The sequence below is a fragment of the Narcine bancroftii genome, chromosome 1 (genome assembly GCF_036971445.1).
Source record: "Narcine bancroftii isolate sNarBan1 chromosome 1, sNarBan1.hap1, whole genome shotgun sequence".
NCBI lineage: Eukaryota > Metazoa > Chordata > Chondrichthyes > Torpediniformes > Narcinidae > Narcine > Narcine bancroftii.
Window position 1 is genome coordinate 435,847,234 of NC_091469.1, and position 18,811 is coordinate 435,866,044.

The following is an 18,811-nucleotide window of genomic DNA, read 5'->3' on the forward strand; positions in this document are numbered from 1 at the left end:
TGCTCCAGCAGGTTTAAACTAGATTTGTATGGGGATGGGAACTAGAGTGCCAGAGCAAATAGAGGAGTGGAGGAGGGAAGAGATAATGTGAAAATTGCATTTAACGTTAGAGGTAAACGGGTTGTATGTAGTGGAAATGTTCTCAGATGCATCTATTTCAATGCAAGGAGTATTGTAGGAAAGGCAGACGAGCTTAGAGCATGGATTGGCACCTGAAATTATGCACTGTGGCCATGAGTGAAACTTGGCTGCAGGAGGGCCATGACTGGCAGCTCAATGTTCCAGGCTTCTGTTGCTTCAGACACTAAAGAACAGGGAGGATGAAAGGGAGAGGAGTGGAATTGAGGGAAAATATCACAGCTGTGCTCAGGCAGGACAGATCAGAGGGGTCTATTAAGCCTATATGAGTGAAGTTGAGGAACAAGAAAGGTATGACCACAATCATAGGGTTGTATGACAGACTGTCCAATAGTCAACAAGAATTGGAGAAGCAAATCTGAAGATAGCTGGCAGCTGCAGGAAACAAAGTTGTGATAGTTGGAGATTTTTAACTTTCCACAAATTGACTGGGACTCCCACACTGTAAAAGGGCTGGATGGCTTGGAGTTTGTCAAATGTATTGAGGAAAGTTCTCTAAATCAACTTATAGAGGTACCAACTAGAGAGAGTGCAATACTGGATCTCCTTTTAAGGGACGAGACAGGATGGGTGACATAAGTATGTGTAGAGAAACATTTTGGATCTAGTGATCATAATGCCATGTGTTTCAAGTTAATTATGGAAAAGGATAGGTCTGGGTCTCGGGTTGAGATTCTAAATTGGAGAAAGGTTAATTATGAGGAAATGAGAAAGGATCTAGAATGTGTGGATTGGAATAAGTTGTTTTCCAGCAAGGATGTGCCAAGTAATTGGAAGACTTTCAAAGGTGAAGTGTTGAGAATACAGAGTTTGTATGTTCCTGTCAGAATTAAAGACAAAGTTAGCAGGCAGAGGGAACCTTGGTTTTGAGGGATATTGGTGATCTGGTTCAGAAGAAGATAGAGGCTGATAGCAGGTATAGGCAACATAGAGCATTTGAGGTACTTGAGTAGCATACAAAATGCAAGAAAAACCTCAAGAAATAAATCAAGAAGGCTAAAAGATGACATGAGGTTACTTTGGCAGACAATGTGAAAAAAAATCCTAAGGGTTTCTACAGGTATATTAAGAGCAAAAATATAGCAAGAGACAACATTGTCCCCAAAAGAGATGGGGAAGGTCTTAGACGGTTTTTTCCATCTGTATTCACTCCGAAATTGGCACAGAATCATTGGAAATAAAAAAAAACAGTGATGTCATGGAACCCACACAGATTAAAGAGGAGGAGGTGCCTAGTGTCTTAAAGCAAATAAGGGTGGATAAATCCCCAGGGCCTGACAAGTTATTTCCTTGGACCTTGATGGAGGCTAGCATATATATTGCAGGGGCTCTGTCAGAAATATTTAAAATGTCTTTAGCCACAAGTGTGGTGCCAGAAGATTGGAGGGTAGCTCATGTTGTTCTGTTGTTTAAATAAAAAGCTCAAAAGTAACCATGGAACTTTAGGCTTGCGAGCCCAATGTTAGTGGTTTGTAAATTATTGAAAGGTGTTCTAAGAGATTGGATATACAAGTATTTGGATAACCAGGGATTGATTGGGGATATTCAACATGGCTTTGTGTTTAACCAAATTGATGGGAGTTTTTTGAGGAGGTTACCAGGAAAGTTGATGAAGGAAAGGCTGTAGATGTTGTCTACATAGACTTTAGTAAGGCCTTTGACAAGGTCCCACATGAGACATTAGTCAGGAAGGTTCAGACACTCAGTATTCATGATGAAGTAATAAACTGGATTTGACATGGCTGGATGGGGAAGCCAGATAGTGGTGGTGGATGATTGCTTCTCAAACTGGATGTCTGTAACTTGTTTGTCATCTATATCAATTATCTGGATGATAATGTGGTAAACTGAAGTTTGCAGATAACACAAAGATTAGAGGTGTTATGTACAGTGAAGAAGGTTTTCACAACTTAGAGATGGATCTGGACCAGCTGTAAATATGGGCTGAAAAATGGCAAATGGAATTTAATGCAGACAAATGTGAGGTGTTGCATTTTGGAAGGACAAACCAAGAAAGGACATACATGGTAAATGGTAGGGCATTGAGGAATGCGGTAGATGAGGAATCAAGAAATACAGATACATAATACCCTGAAAGTGGTGTCACTGGTGGATAGTGTTGTAAAGAACGCTTTTGGCATATTGGTCTTCATAAATTAAAGTATTAAATATAGGAGTAGGGATGTAATGGTAAAGTTGTAGAGTCTTTGGTCAGGCCAAATTTAGATTATTGTGTGTAGTTTTGATCACCTAACTACATTAAAGATATCAATAAGATAGAGAGACTGCAAAGAAGATTTACTAGAATATTGCCCAGTCTTCAGGAACTGAGTTACAGAGAAAGGTTAAACAAGTTAAAACTTTATTTCCTGGAACATAGAAGAATAAGGGGAGATTTGATAGAGGTATTTAAAATGATGAGGGAAATAGACAGTTAATAAGGTAGACTTTTGGCAGTGAGGGTAGTTGAGATACAAACCAGAGGACATGGGTTAAGGGTGAAATGGGAAAAGTTTGGGGGAACATGATTGGGTACTTCTTCACACAGTGGTGAGAGCGCGGAATGAACTGCTGGCTGAAGTGAAGAATGGAGGCTCAATTTTAACATTTAAGAAGAATTTGGACAGGGTACATGGTTGGGAGATGTATGGAGAGCTATGGACTGGGTGCAGGCCAGTGGGACTGGGCAGAAAAATGGTTTGGCACAGACTAAAAGGGATGAAGCAGCCTGTTTCTGTGCTGTGGTTCACTTTCCCCCCATGCACCTTAAACATTTATCTTCTGATATGGGCCTCTACCACCCTGGGAAAAAAAAAAGTGGTGGCTCTCCTTATAATCTTAAATACCTCTTATGTGGCATCACATCCACTGTTGCTCCAAATAAAAAAAAACTTTCCTCATAAGACATGTTCTCCAATTTAAGCAGCATCCTCTCTAAGTTTCCAAATTCTTCCTATAACGAGGTGGCAAGAATTGAACACGATAATCTATTTGTGGTTGAACATGCAATATTTAAGTAATTCCCTATTTGTTTTAAACCACCAAAACAAATAAACATTTCAAACTCCAAAAATAGGCATTTCAATTAATCTTCTTTGATAGGTCTAAACAAATGAATTTCAGATAATCATTTCAAATGATAAATTCTAGTACACACCTTGAAATCCAGAGACAATCTGAACAACATCGTCATATACCATCAGGGTTGCTAATCGCTCAGGATGTAGAAGCAGGCTTACGGATGAAAACACTGTTAAAGAAAATAAATTTATTTATTTATTTATTTGCCTCAACATTAGTACATACAACACTAAGGTTCTGCTCAGCCAAAAAAAAACCTTTTGTTCAAAAAACAATATTGCAAAATTACATTATTATATCATGTCTTTAGCTCCAGATATTATTATTTTGGATGGTTATGGGCTGTCATAACACTGTACTGTGTTATTGAAAACAGATTCACACTTGCAATATTCGAGCTGAAAGGAATGACAGCATCATGGGAACTCATAACTATGAATTACTACCATAATCACGACATCTGCTGCAGACAATCCCTTCAACCTGCGAATTAATGATTTCCATCCGATTAATTTTAATGAAACAAGATACAAGGTCATCAGTTTGTACACTCAGCTCTTTTTGTTAAAAGCAACTGAGACCACCTCATGTAAAAGGTAAGAAAGATGCAATATTGCAACACACTGCATACTCTTATCCTTTACCAAAATTTTTAATACCAGCGAACATTTCCAACGTTACTTCCCACAAAAAAAAATGGCAGGTTAAATTAACTTAATTAAAACTACAATTAGTAAAACTGAAATTTGAACACTTCTATTTCAATTTGCTTTTAAAGTATAATAATATTTAATTTGCCTAGTTTTCCTGAACTTCAAGTCCATCCCTTTGGCTCCTTTTTATCCAAAGTCTGGGTTTTTAGCCATAAATCGTCAACATTTAAAGTGGATTTGTTGTGGTGCATTTTTCATAAGAATTATAAACAAGAGAAATTAAATCTTCAGACAAAAATAGTGACTGGCACGATAAATGAATGATCCATTGAACATAAAAGCACAGTATGTTGTGCTTCAGCCCACGATGTTGAGCCCACCTACTCCATAACAATCTAATCTTTCCCTACCACACACCCATAGCCCTCTATTTTTCTTACATCCATGTAACTGAAGTCTATGATCAATAGTTTACCATGGATGTTCTTGGATCCAGGTGTGCTAGGACACAATGAAAAGCTAGGGAGATGGCATCTCTTTGGCTGCTAGGCAAATTGAAGTGGACGAGGCTGGCTGTAGGCGAGAGCAATGACCAGCCTGTCAAAACACTTCATCATGATGGAAGTCAAAGTCACTGGTCAGTAGCTATTTAGGCCCATTTTTTCATTACTGGTATGATGCTGGTCTTCTTGAAGCAAGTGGGGGCTGTAGCCTTGTAAAATGTTGGAAGAATTAGGTGGGGCTCTCTTGCAATAAGGCAGGATGAAAAAATATGAAAGTTTAAAAAATTAAAATTATTGTGAATATTTTATGCATCAGTACTCTGTCAAGAATATAACCTGAATGCCCATTACAGATGGCCAGTAATGACACTCAGTAGGAGTTCAACAATATTAACCACTTTTCATGTTAAATACTTTCATCATCTGCCAGAATTTTCACTGTGTTAGTTTATTCATAAAGATTATTCACTGCTCACAAATTCATCTCCACTGATCATACACAGTGTTTTTTTTCCAGCTGTCAGCATAATCCTTTGACTGCTTAAGCCCGTCAGCTTGGCTCTGTTGGTGATACAATCAGATGCAGGTTGACTTAGGCTGAGTAACATAAGCTTCCATCTGCCACTACCATGGGTGTCATTTTTCTATGGGGCCACATATAATATGAGATGTGAGAGCTTATTGTCATAAACACAAGCGCAATGTACAGATGCAACAAAATTCTTACTTGAGGCAGTCACACAGTTACACAAGATATATCAACAACAATAATATACATTTAATTGGCATAATGTGCCATAGAAAAAAAAGATAACAAATATAAAAGGATGGTTATCTACTTTTTAACAGTCGTAGTTAGTTTTTAAAAAAAGTAAAGACAAATCTTTTTTGATGGTCCCAGGGTAGTTTATGGTGAGGATGAGGGTAGCATGCGGAGGTTCTAGAACCTGATAGCAATTGCATATAAAAAAAAAGTTCTTGAACCAAGAGGTGTTGCTCTCCAAACTTTTATATCTTCTGCCCAAAGATAACAGCAAACAGGGTGACAGGATGTTGGTTACCTTCTTGAGATAATGCCTCACATGCAGTGCCTTCATAATGTTTGAGACAGACACTTTTTTTTCTCCTTTATTTTCCCCCATGCACCACAGTTTTAAATTAGGAATCAAACAATTCATGTGATTAAAGTGAACATTCCAGATTTTATTCAAGGTTATTTGTATACATTTTGGTACGAGCATGTAGAAATTATAGCACTTTTAAACATTGTCACCTCATTTCAGGGCATCACAATATTTGGAACATAGCAATGTTATGTATATTAAAGCAGTTATGTTTAGTACTTTGTTGCATATCCCTTGCATACAATGACTGCTTGAAGTCTGTGATTCATAGACAGCGCCAGGTGCTGAGCATCTTCTCTGGTGATGCTCTGCCAGGCCTCTACTGCAGCCATCTTGTTTCGGGGACTTGTCCCCTCGAGTTTTCTTTTCAGCATATGGAAGGCACGCTCAATTGGATTGAGATTGGGTAACTGACTTGGCAAATGAAGAATTTTCCAGTGTTTAGCTTTGTAAACAGCATTTGTTACTTTAGCAGTATGTTTGGGATCATTGTCTTGGTGTTGGATGAAGTGCTGTCCAATGAGTTTGGAGGCATTTGTTCAAACATAGATGTTTCTATGCACCTCAGAATTCATAATCACAAACACCTGTGAAGCTACATGCCCCAAACATTACAGTGCCCTGAAATGGGGGAACTATGTATAAAATGTGCTCTAATTTCTATATGGTCACATGGTCAAACCAAAATGTATATATATAGCCTTGAATAAAAATCTGGAATGTGCACTTTAATTACATGTTGGTGATGTGCACTTTAATCACACTGGGTGACTGTTAGGAGAGGGAAGTGGAATAGGTAGGCAGTGCAGTGTACCCCTGTGGCTGTTCTTCCAACAATAAGTATACTGTTTTGGTTACTGTTTGGGGAGGGTGGGGGGGGGGCAAGTTGTGGTGGTCACATTTCTGGTGCAGAAGCTGGCCCCTTGTCTCAGAAGGGGAGGGGCAGTGAGAAGAGGAGAGCTATGGTGATTAGGGCTAGATGGTTAGGCGAGTGCATCGGAGTTTCTGTGAGCAAGATAGAGGCTCCAGGATGGTATGTTGCCTCGCAGGTGCCAAGGTAAGGGATGTCTCTGATCTAGTTCACAGCATTCTGGAGGGGGGAGGGGAAGCAAATGGGGACCAATAACAATAGAAAGGAGTAGTGATGAGGTCCCAAAGAGGGAGTATGGGGAGTTAGGCAAGTTAAAAAGCAAGAACTCAAGGCTGGTAATCTTGGGGTTGCTGCCTGTGCCACATGCCAGAGAGGGTAGGAATAGGAAGTTGTGATGGATGAATGCGTGGCTGAAGAGTAGATGCAGGGAGCAAGGGTTCAGTTTTGTGGATCATTGGGATCTCTTCTGGGGAAGCCTGATCTATACAAAAAGGACAGGATCCACCTGAACTGGAAAGGGACAAATATCCTGCGGGCAGGTTTGCTGGAGTTGTTGGAGAATGTTTAAACTAGTTTGGCAGGAGGGGTTGGAACCAGAATGTGAATGCGGAGAACAGGGCAGAAGGTCAAAAGCATGATGCTATGTGTTCTGAGTTTGTAAGGGCAGGCATAAATATAGCCAGTAATAGGTTGGATGTGTACATGGAGGTGAGGGGGTTGGAGAGTTATGGGCAGAGAGTGGAAGGGTTGAGTTAGTGGAGTTGTTCAAGTGAACCGGTGTGGTTTCGAAGGGCTGACATGGCCTGTTTCCGCGCTGTAAACAATTATATGGAAATTGATCTATTTCAATGCTAAGACTATTAGGAATAAAGGGGTTGAACTTAGAGCATGGATCACTACATGGAACTATAATGTTGTGGACGTTACAGAGACTTGGCTGGAGGAAGAGCAAAATTGGCTTATGCAGGTACCGGGTTATAGGTGTTTTAAAAGGAATAGGATGGGAGATAAGAGAGGGGGGTGGTAAACCATTATTGGTCAGCGATAGTATCATGGCTATAGAAAGGGAGGATGCTGCAGAGGGGGTGTCTACTGAGATAGTGTGGGTGGAAGTCAGAAAAAGGAAGGGAGCAATCACTGTATTGGGAGTAGTCTTACAAGCCCTCAATTAGCCCTTGGGATACTGAGGAGCAGATAAGCAGACAAATCTTGAAATGGTTGAGGAAATACAGGGTTGTAGTTATGGGTGATTTCAACTTGCCTAATATTGACTGGCACTTCCTGAGGGATCCAAGAGGGATAGATGGAATTGAACTTGCCAGGTACGTTGAGGAAAGATTCCCGACACAGTATGTGGACAAGATAGTGAGAGGAGTGGCCATACTGGATCTAATTCTGGGTAATGAACCTGGTCAGGTGGCAGATCTCTTGGAGGGGGAGAATTTTAGTGAGAGTGAGCTTCAGCACAGCTATAGATAAGGATTCTCGAGTAGCGTGGATTCAATGCAGTCGGCCTCTGCCATCTCGAGTACTTTGATGTTGGTGATAAAGTCGCTCCAATGAATGTTGAGGATGGAGCGGAGACAACGCTGGTGGAAGCGTTCTAGAAGCTGTAGGTAATGCCGGTAGAGGACCCATGATTCGGAGCCGAACAGGAGTGTGGGTATGACAAATGCTCTGTATACGCTAATCTTTGTGAGGTTTTTCAGTTGGTTGTTTTTCCAGACTCTTTTGTGTAGTCTTCCAAAGGTGCTATTTGCCTTGGCGAGTCTGTTGTCTATCTCGTTGTCGATCCTTGCATCTAATGAAATGGTGCAGCCGAGATAGGTAAACTGGTTGACCGTTTTGAGTTTTGTGTGCCCGATGGAGATGTGGGGGGGCTGGTAGTCATGGTGGGGATCTGGCTGATGGAGGACCTCAGTTTTCTTCAGGCTGACTTCCAGGCCAAACATTTTGGCAGTTTCCGCAAAACAGGACGTCAAGTGCTGAAGAGCTGGCTCTGAATGGGCAACTAAAGCGGCATTGTCTGCAAAGAGTAGTTCACAAACAAGTTGCTCTTGTGTCTTGGTGTGAGCTTGCAGGTGCCTCAGATTGAAGAGACTGCCATCCGTGCGGTACCGGATGTAAACAGCGTCTTCATTGTTGAGGTCTTTCATGGCTTGTTTCAGCATCATGCTGAAGAAGATTGAAAAGAGGGTTGGTGCGAGAACGCAGCCTTGCTTCATGCCATTGTTAATGGAGAAGGGTTCAGAGAGCTCATTGCTGTATCTGACCTGACCTTGTTGGTTTTCGTGCAGTTGGATAACCATGTTGAGGAACTTTGGGGGGGCATCCGAGGCGCTCTAGTATTTGCCAAAGCCCTTTCCTACTCACGATGTCAAAAGCTTTGGTGAGGTCAACAAAGGTGATGTAGAGTCCTTTGTTTTGTTCTCTGCACTTTTCTTGGAGCTGTCTGAGGGCAAAGACCATGTCAGTAGTTCCTCTGTTTGCACGAAAGCCGCACTGTGATTCTGGGACAACATTTTCGGCAACACTAGGTATTATTCTATTTAGAAGAATCCTAGCAAAGATTTTGCCTGCAATGAAGAGCAACGTGATTCCCCTGTAGTTTGAGCAGTCTGATTTCTCGCCTTTATTTTTGTACAGGGTGATGATGATGGCATCACGAAGGTCCTGAGGCAGCTTTCCTTGGTCCCAGCAGAGCTTGAAAAACTCATGCAGTTTGGCATGCAGAGTTTTGCCGAGATGGCAAAAGTACTCGAGATGGCAGAGACCGACAGCATCGAATCCATGCTGCTGAAGATCAAACTGCGCTGGGTAGGTCACGTCTCCAGAATGGAGGACCATCGCCTTCCCAAGATCGTGTTATATGGCGAGCTCTCCACTGGCCACTGAGACAGAGGTGCACCAAAGAGGTACAAGGACTGCCTAAAGAAATCTCTTGGTGCCTGCCACATTGACCACCACCAGTGGGCTGATATAGCCTCAAACCGTGCATCTTGGCGCCTCACAGTTCGGCGGGCAGCAATCTCCTTGGAAGAAGACCGCAGAGCCCACCTCACTGACAAAAGACAAAGGAGGAAAAACCCAACACCCAACCAACCAATTTTCCCTTGCAACCGCTGCAACCGTGTCTGCCTGTCCCGCATCGGACTTGTCAGCCACAAATGAGCCTGCAACTGACGTGGACATTACCCCTCCATAAATTTTCGTCCGCGAAGCCAAGCCAAAGATAAGGATTAAAAGCAGACAAAATGGGAAAGAGTTTAATTGGGGAAGGGCTAATTATGATGGGATGAAGCAACAACTAGTGAGAGTAAATTGAAAATAGATGTTCAAGGGTGAAAGCACAGAACTAATGTGGAGGAACTTTAGGGACCCCTTGTGCTGGGTTCAAGACAGGTTTGTCCCACTGTGACAGGGAAAAGATGGTAGGAAAAGGGAACTATGGTTGACAAAGCATTATGGCAGGCACAGTAAATGTTATTCAAATGGTTTTACTGAATAAGATTAAACTATTATTATGAATGATGGGTCGTATTAATTTGATTAAAATGAATATTTTACCTATATTTCTGTATCTCTTTCAAGCTTCACCAATTTTTATTCCCAAATCTTTTTTTTTAAGCTCATTAGATTCTGTTATTTCTACCTCCATATAAGGGAAAAAAAAAACACATATAAGTGAAGCCTATCCTCAAAAGACTACAAGGAATGGAGGATTATCACTTCCAGATTTAAGATTTTATTATTTGGTAATTAACATACATAATTTACTTTCATTATTACATTTGGATAAGTCAGTGAATAGACCCTCTTGGGTAGAAATGGAACTGCCATTTTTCACAAAAAAACTTCTATATTGGCAATTTTAGGATTTTTTTGGTCTTTTTTTCCTTTGTCAAATTGACACACAATCCATTAATGAGAAATACATTGAGAATATGGGCTCAATTTAGGAAATTATTTTTGGCTTAATTGTTTTTCTCTGGTTTGTCCCATTATAGATAATCATCTTTTTTTTAGCTGTCTTTGCTGGATGCAGGTTTCAAGGAATGGCATAGATTAGGTATCCAAAATTTTAATCTTTTTATTTATGATAATTTTGCCTTTTCTGAACAATTATCAACCAAATTTAATCTTTCTAAGACATTTTTCAGATATTTACAAGTTAGACATTTTGTTCAGTCTAAGCTTTCTGATTTTCCTTGAATCTCAAATATTAATATTCTTGATGTATTTTTAAAGTTACAGTTTTTTTTTCATGGTGGATTAATATCATATATTTATGATTTATTAGATTTAAGATCAGCCTCCATGGCTTGGAGTAAGAATGATTGGGAACGTGATTTGAAACTAACATTTTCAGATGAAGATTGATATTCTACTCTCAGCTTGATTAATGATTCCTCATTTTGTGCAAGGCATTGCTTATTACAATTCAAGGCTGTACACAGAACACACATGTCCAAACTTAAATTATCTCATTTTATGCAGATGTTGATCCTCTATGTGAAAAGTGTAAAAGTTTTTGAAGCTTCACTGATCCATATGTTTTGGAAGTTCCCAAATTTAGAGATTCTGGAAAGACACTTTCCAAACTTTATCAACGATTTTTGAGATTAGTATAGATCCTTGTCTGTTAATTGCTTTGTTTGGTTTTTCATGTGACCCAGATACACTTCTGTCTGCATCTCAGGAGAAAGTTGCAGCCTTTACCACACTGATAGCTAGACGAGTAATTTCATTGAATGGAAAGATAATTCTTCACCTCCCCATACACAGAGGTTACATGATGTAACGTCCTATTTGAGTTTGGAGAAAATTAGATACCATATTAAAGATTAAAAGTTCCAATTTGTAAAGATGTGGGGCCCATTCATAGAATATTATCATGATTGGAAGAATTAAGAATTTTGAATGCTCTGGAGATTCTCTGTCCAATGTCTGGAAGTTACCATCCGATCCACAAATTATTTTATGTACATATATATATATATATATATATATATACACACACACACACACACACACACACACACACACACACACACACACACACACACACAAGGTAACCTTTATTAGAGGGAGGGGGTAGATTTGACATAATTTTTAGGTTTTTTTTGTTTTGTTTTTCTTTTTATTATCAAGTTTAACTTGGTTATTATAGATCAATTTAAATTGTTATTATGCTGATCAAGGAATTGTCAATGTAGTTTCATCATTTTTTATGCTTACATGTATACAAGATGATTTTTTTATGTGCTTTCCTTAAAAAATGTTGTAGGTAAGCTTACATGTTAAACAATAAAAATATTTTAAAAAGAAAGAGGACAGGAGATTGGAGCCCATCTGGGCTATGTTTTGTGCTTTATACAGCTTTCTGCATTCCTTCGTACTCTAGTTTCCAAACTAGACCATGATGAAGCTAATCAATATACTTTCCTTAGAACACCTGTTGAAGTTTGATAGAGAATTCAATGACATGCCAAATCTCCTTAGATGTCTTAGAAAGTAAATAAGTTAATGTGTCTTCTTCATGTTTGCCTCAATGTGCTAGCTCTAGGAGAGGTCCTCTGACACGTGGATGCCCAGGAACTTAAAAGCTACTAACCATCTCTAGTGGTGTATGGTCCCTTGGTCTTTCCTTCCTACATTCCAAAATAAGGTCCTTTGTCTTACAGATGTTGAGAGCAAGATTGTTGTTTTGGCACCACCCTACGAGATTCTCGATCACCATCCTGTATTCTGACTCAGAGTTCCTATTAAAATCCCCAAAGGCGACGTTTGAAAAGGAGGAAGCAAATTTTTAAGCTTTATGGCTTTCGGTGTAAAACACTTGGCTACATTTCAAGAACAATGAAAATAAAACATTTACTTTGACCACAATAGGATAAAAGCAAAAGATGGTGGGATTTATAAATTCCACTTCTAATGAGAAATGATTATTTGAACAAAATTAAAAAAAATCTTTATTGATCTATTTCCATTTCATGTCCTTAACATATTCAAAGCACTTCACAGGCAATGAATTACAGTAATGAATCAAATATGGTTTAAATTTATTAAAAAACACAGACAATATCTATAGCAAGAGACAGGGCTTGAACTTTTTCTCCATCCTTTGCTTATTGCAAATGCAGAGATATCAATGGCACTGACAGCAAGAGGAAAATGAACTATCGAGAAAAGTCAACCGAGTTCCCAGCTTTCAGCAACCACATGAACCCATTACAAATCCACCAGTGGACCCAAGCTAAAAGTACTTCCCCCAAGTTCAACAACACTTACAACTAGAAGACAGTTAGCTTGAACTCATTTCAAGCAAACCTATCAACAGTCTCCAGCAAACCGACCGAAGCATTGATGATCATTTTGAGCTCAGTCCCAGATCACACATAAAAGCAGCTGCATTTGCATACAATAAGTCGAGTACCTAGGTTTGATTAATCTTGATTCTGAAATGTAAACTTGGTAAGATGAATAGTTTCCTATTAGTTCTGAAGATTAGCTCAACTCCTAATGGAAGTGGGGGGCATGGCAAGATGGCGTAGAGTCTAGACGTGTAATCTCGACCTCTCTGGCCAGACTTTTAAGAACCCGTTTTTAACTCTTTGTTTTCAGGTTTAAATTTTTTAAAATTTAGTTTAAAGTATCAAGGAATTGTTATGGCTATTAATGGTAAAAAGATTAAACCTCAAATACAGAAGAAACTATATTTTCGTAGTGTTGAAGATTTAGGGCCTAAACAGTCTGCTACAACTTCAGGTTTGCTTTCTTTCAAGCCTAAACCACAGAGATTGCCTGTGGGAGCTGAAAAAATGACTACTACTCACCAGGAAAAGGACATCGCTGGAATTACCCGTTCTCAGAAGGAAGGTGCATGTGCCCCCAATGTGGATCCCAATCCTGGCAGCCTGCCGACTTTAACGGAGGGGGCACACAAGAAGACGACTCCATTGCTTGAAATACCCCAGAATATACTTCAATCTGAATATTTTGGTCTTTTTTGTGAGTTTTTGAAGCAACAACGGGTTGCGGGGAGGAGAACAGCGTCGGCCCCCTGAGGAAGTCGGGGTGCCGTCGCTGGGAGTCCAGACCCGCACTAAAACCGTTAAAATGCCTTTTGTTGCGTTGCAGCAGGAGCGGCAGTTACCTGGTTCTGCCACTACGCAAGAGAAAGCAGGGCTGAACTTTTCTGAATTACAATGTAAACAGCTAAACCTTATCATTCAGCATTGGCTGAATGAAATGTCTCAGAGGCTCAGTTTGGAACTGGATACAGTTAAAATGCGTGTGGAAGCATCTTATGAAGATTTTAAACAATTTCAGGCTGATTTTTTGAAATGTCAACAACAAGTGGCTTCTCATACAGAAAAAGTGTTGGAGGTGGAAAAATCTGTTAAAGAATTGAGAGAACGTGAGAGGGAGTTAGAGAGGAAAGTAGATTATTTGGAGAATCAAAGTAGAAGGAATAATGTGAAGACTGTTGGATTGCCAGAAGGTATGGAAGAACAAAATCCTCTTCGTTTTTTTACCGAATCGATTCCACAAATACTGGGGCAGGAATTTTTCTCTGGAGGTCTGGTATTGGAAAGAGCTCATAGAGCCTTAAGAAGAAGACCTCTGCCTGGTCAATCACCGAGACCCGTGATAATTCTATGTTTGAATTATTTGGACAGAGAAACGATACTTCGTTTAGCAGTGCAAAACACGAGACAACAAGAAGCCCCGTTAATGATTCAGAATAGTAGAGTTTTTTTCTATCCTGATTTGAGTCAAGAGGTTATTCAGCGTCGGCGTCGATTTAATCCAGTTAAAGAAGTTTTGTAGCATAAAGGTTATAAGTCTACTTTTCACTATCCAGCAGTGTTGAAGGTGTTTTGTGGAGACTTTCAATCTCAGTTTTTTGAGAATGAGCGTGAAGCAATGAGTTTTGCTGACTCACTGCCAGATGTAAGAGGACAAAGACGTAGCCCACCATTGTCTCCTAAAGAAAAATCTGGTTGTTCTGGAAATGGAAGAAACGGCAGAAATGGGAATGGAAAGAGTCCGTTTCCTTGAAATGGGGTTGCCGAGTCTGGAATCTCTTGGATGAATAGAAGAATTTTTTTATTTTTACTTTCTTTTTATGTCATTATGATATCTTGTTGTTATTCTTTGTTTGGCTGGGGAGGAAGAAATTTGCTCTATGTTCTACTAGTCATCAGCCACTGGTGGGTGATCCACACCCAACTTTCATTTAGGGATTACTACCTTTTGGTAGTTTTTTTTGGGGTGGGGTGTTTCTTTTTATCTTTTTTTTAATTTTCATTTTATTTAGACTTTAATTTGTGGTTTCTTCTTCTCCTATTGGAGGGCCTATTTACATTGATCTGAGTCTTTATATATTAATATTATTAGTTTTTAGTAATATTAGTGGATATGTCAAAGTTGAAGTTTGCTACTTTTAATGTTTGGGGTTTAAACAGTCCGATTAAGCGTAAGCGTATTTTTATCAAGTTCGATCTTTGGTAAAACATGTGTTCAGTAGAGATATGATTTTACCTGAAATGATTAAATTTGAGACTTTTTTTATGAGGGTACCAGAGAAGGGTTATATTTTAGTTATGTATCAAATATTACAGGATGGTATGGATAAAAAGGGTTGGGATAAATCTAAAGGTAAATGGGAAGTCGATATTGGTTTTATTTTTTCCGAGGATGATTGGTCAGATATTTGTTATGATAGTGTAACTAGACTGATAAATGCACGTTATGCGATGATTAATTAAAATTTTTTACATCAATTATATTTAACACCTGAAAAATTGAAAAATATTGTCTTTAGGAATCAGATTTGTGTTTTAGATGTGGTAACGCTGCTGGAATTTTAAAAAAATGCGGTTTAGGACTAGATAAACTTCAATTTGTTTTTGTATATTTAGCGCCATCTGTCGCGAAAAAATGTATTGTTAGTACGTGGAGTTACGAATATGATTGATATTAATAGATGGCATAATGAGATGAAATATTGTTTAATAATGGAAAAAATTACATAAGTTTCGCAAATAACTATAGTTTTTTTAATTAATAGGTGGTTGTTCTATTCAGAATATTTACATTTTGATTTATATTGACTAGATTTTAATATGTATGCTTTACTTTTCTTTATTTTTTTCTCTTTTCTTTATGGCTCTCCTTAGGAAAGTTGGCTGAAAGGGGGGGGTTTCTTTCCCTTTTTTTCTTTCTTTTTTTATATATATATATATACACACATAAAATATAACATTCATGCTTTGTTTATTGTTATATATGTTACTTATTATCTGTATTTTGAATTAATAAATAAAGTTTAAAAATAAACTCCTAATGGAAGCTTGTTGGTGAGATATTTTTTCTCACCTCATTTTTACAAGTGTGTTGCTGTTTGACATGGGTCTTCATTGATGGGATCTGTTGTGGACATGATACAGGCTTTTATGCAACCATACCTTTATTTTACATACATTTTTAGGTTCCCTATTTAATGTTAGTTGTATGCATATTGCAATAGTGGAGAGAATGTTTATCAGATTGATTATTGGAAAAAGGGCATCCTGAGGAAAGATTTAGCAATTTGGTAATACAGCCATTTCGGCTCCCAGGCCCAGTGCTGCTCAATTGCACCCAATTAACCTACAACCCGTGGTACGTTTTGATAGTGGGAGGAAACCAGAGCCCCTGGGGAAAAACCCATGCAGATATGGGGAGAACATATAAACTCCTTACAGAGAGTGTCAGATTCAAACCCCAGTCCCGATTTCTCTAATGAGAAGCGACCCTGCTGCCCCATCCCACCTACACCCTTTGGAGTTTAGGAAAATGAGGGGTGATCTTATAACCATATAACAATTTACAGTACGGAAACAGGCCATATCGGCCCTTTTAGACCGCACCGATTTACATGAAACTCTACTAGTTCCACCTACCCATTCGCATAACCCACCAATCCCCTCACATCCATGTACTCATCTAGACTCCTCTTAAATGACAGAATTGACCCTGTCACAACTACTTCTTCCGGAAGATCATTCCACTCAGCCACCACTCTCTGAGTGAAGAAGCATCCTCTTATATTACTTCTAAAATTTTGACCCCTAACCCTCAACTTATGAACCCTTGTTCCAATCTCCCCTACCCTCAAGGGAAAGAGCCTATTCTACAAGAAATGGACAAGATTCTTGAAAGGATAAAGAAGGTTAATGTTATGAGGATGTTTCACAAAAGCATGGAAAATAGGAGCAGAAGGCAATTCAGCTGATCCTACTCTTCAATGCACTATTTCTCTTTTCTCTCCATTGGCCTTGAGCCATAGAACATTACAACTCAGTACAGAACCTTTCAGCACACATGTTGTGCTGACTCATGTAAACCTACTCCATAACAATGCAATCCTCCCTACCTCACACCAATAACCTCTATTTTTCTTACATCCATGTGCCTGTCTCAAGTTTTTTTGAAAGTCCCTAATGCATCAGCCTCTACCACCATCCCCAGAAATGCATTCCAGGTACAATCCTCTGATATTTACTATTTTTCCTCTAGGAAAAAGGTACTGGCTGTCCACCCTATCTATGCCCCTCACAATCCTGTATACCTCTATTATGTCACTTCTTATTCATCTTCACTCCAAAGAGAAAAAGCCTAGCTCAGTCAACCTTGCTCCACAAGACATTCTCCAATCTAGGCAATAGCCTCATAATCCCCTCTGCATCCTTTCCAAAGCATCTACATTCTTCCTATAATGCAGGGCTTCCCAAACGTTTTAGCTCACGGAACCCTTTTGGGAAGCACTTGGAAATCATGGAACCCCATTTGTCAATTACAGTCAATTAAAGACCTGGTATATATACAAGCATAGTAAGAAAGTAAATAAACTCACCATTCTCCACGATGAAATAATTTGTTGCCTCTAATTTACATTTAAGGGGATGATTGAAATTGTTTCTTGACCTCACAGATCTTCTTGACGTTGGACACAATATTAGATAGCTGTATCCTTATTCCTGTTCGACCTCCGACGTCACAATCTGCTCGATAGTTGGTACAGGCAGTGACTAACAAGAGAAGACCAGTCCTCTGCTGACTTCACCTTCTCTGCCACACCAGAATCACCGGCTGTTGATTGACAGATGAGGTGGGCGGGAGTCTGTCCTCCCACCAACGTCACAATGGGGGGGGGGCTTTCATCTGGTGATGATTGGCTGCGTGTAGAAAAGTGGGTTGCTAATTGACAGGCTAGGATGGGCACAACCCCCAATGAGTGACACAATGGGGGCTTCACCCACAGATTGGCTGTGCAGGTGGGCTGCAGGGACGTTACAATTCCCCCTGCCTCCCAATACCCTCTCACCCAGATAATTGGCCGGGCGGCAATTGACAGGACATTGGTGAAGTGATCCTCCACCACCAGTTGGTGATTGGACAGGCGAGGTAAGCAGGAGCATTCCCCACACACGCCCCCCCCCCCCACCATTTTCTTCCCTCCGGAAACAACAGGTAGATTGTTATTATTCACTGTCATTTCTTCTGCAGAACCCCTACATCTCTTGGGAAACCCTGCTATAATGAGCATCCAGAACTGAATGCAATACTAAGTGTGGTCTAACCAGTTTTATAGAGCTGCAACTTTATCTCTTGGCTCTATGAGAAATGTGTAAAATTATGAAAGGCACAGATAAGAAAGAGGTAGACAAGTCATTTCCATTGGTGGGGGAGACTAGAATTAGGAGACTTAGCCTCAAGATTCAGGGTAGCAGATGTTCAAGAAAATGCAACAACTCCACTATTTTCCCAGAACCCTGAGGAACATTTGCATGTTACCTGTGTTCCTCAACAATATCTACAGATAGTTACAATGGTTCAAGTCCATACTGTACTTCAAATTTTGGCTATAAGCTATGATGTTCAGTGTCTCCCAACAGCAATCAATCGATCCCCACACTGATCCTATTGCCCTGCTATCTCCCCACGTTTCGGTCCCCACATTGATCTCAATGCCGCTTATCAACCTACGATTTTTTGACTTATGATGGGAGTGCCGGAACAAAACACCATTGTAAGTTGAGGAATACCTGTACACAGAACTATCCTACCAGTGTGCATCATACATGATATGGCAACTGCTCCACTCAAGACAGCAAAAAGCTGCACAGAGTTGTGAACGCACCTCAGACGATCGCGCAAAACCCCTCCACTCTATCTACACTTCCCACTGCCTCTAAACAGCACCCAACATATTAAAAGATATAGCCCCCAGCCATACTTTCTTCTCCCTCCTCCTGTCAGGAAGAAGAACCTGCACTACAACAATTAAAGATTGTTCTTTTCCCACTGTTATCAGGGTCCTGAACAAACCTTCACTGCATTAAATATTGTGTGAAAATAATTGTTTATGATAAAGGCAGTGAAGCAAAATTC

The 18,811-nt window shown here is 39.7% G+C and overlaps 1 protein-coding gene across 4 annotated transcripts in view; it reads right to left on the reverse strand.

Annotated features, from left to right (window-relative positions):
* The window catches only part of fam171a1 (family with sequence similarity 171 member A1), a 192,480-nt gene that overhangs the window by 56,015 nt on the left and 117,654 nt on the right, over window positions 1–18,811 (reverse strand). For 2 of the 4 annotated variants that reach the window (XM_069914325.1, XM_069914326.1), the window contains exon 3: window positions 3,296–3,388. In XM_069914325.1, coding sequence (XP_069770426.1) covers window positions 3,296–3,388 — 93 coding nt within the window. Of the gene's footprint in view, window positions 1–3,295; window positions 3,389–11,984; window positions 12,113–17,273; window positions 17,596–18,811 lie in introns of those variants that run through there. The other 2 variants (XM_069914327.1, XM_069914328.1) reach the window with 2 other exon arrangements.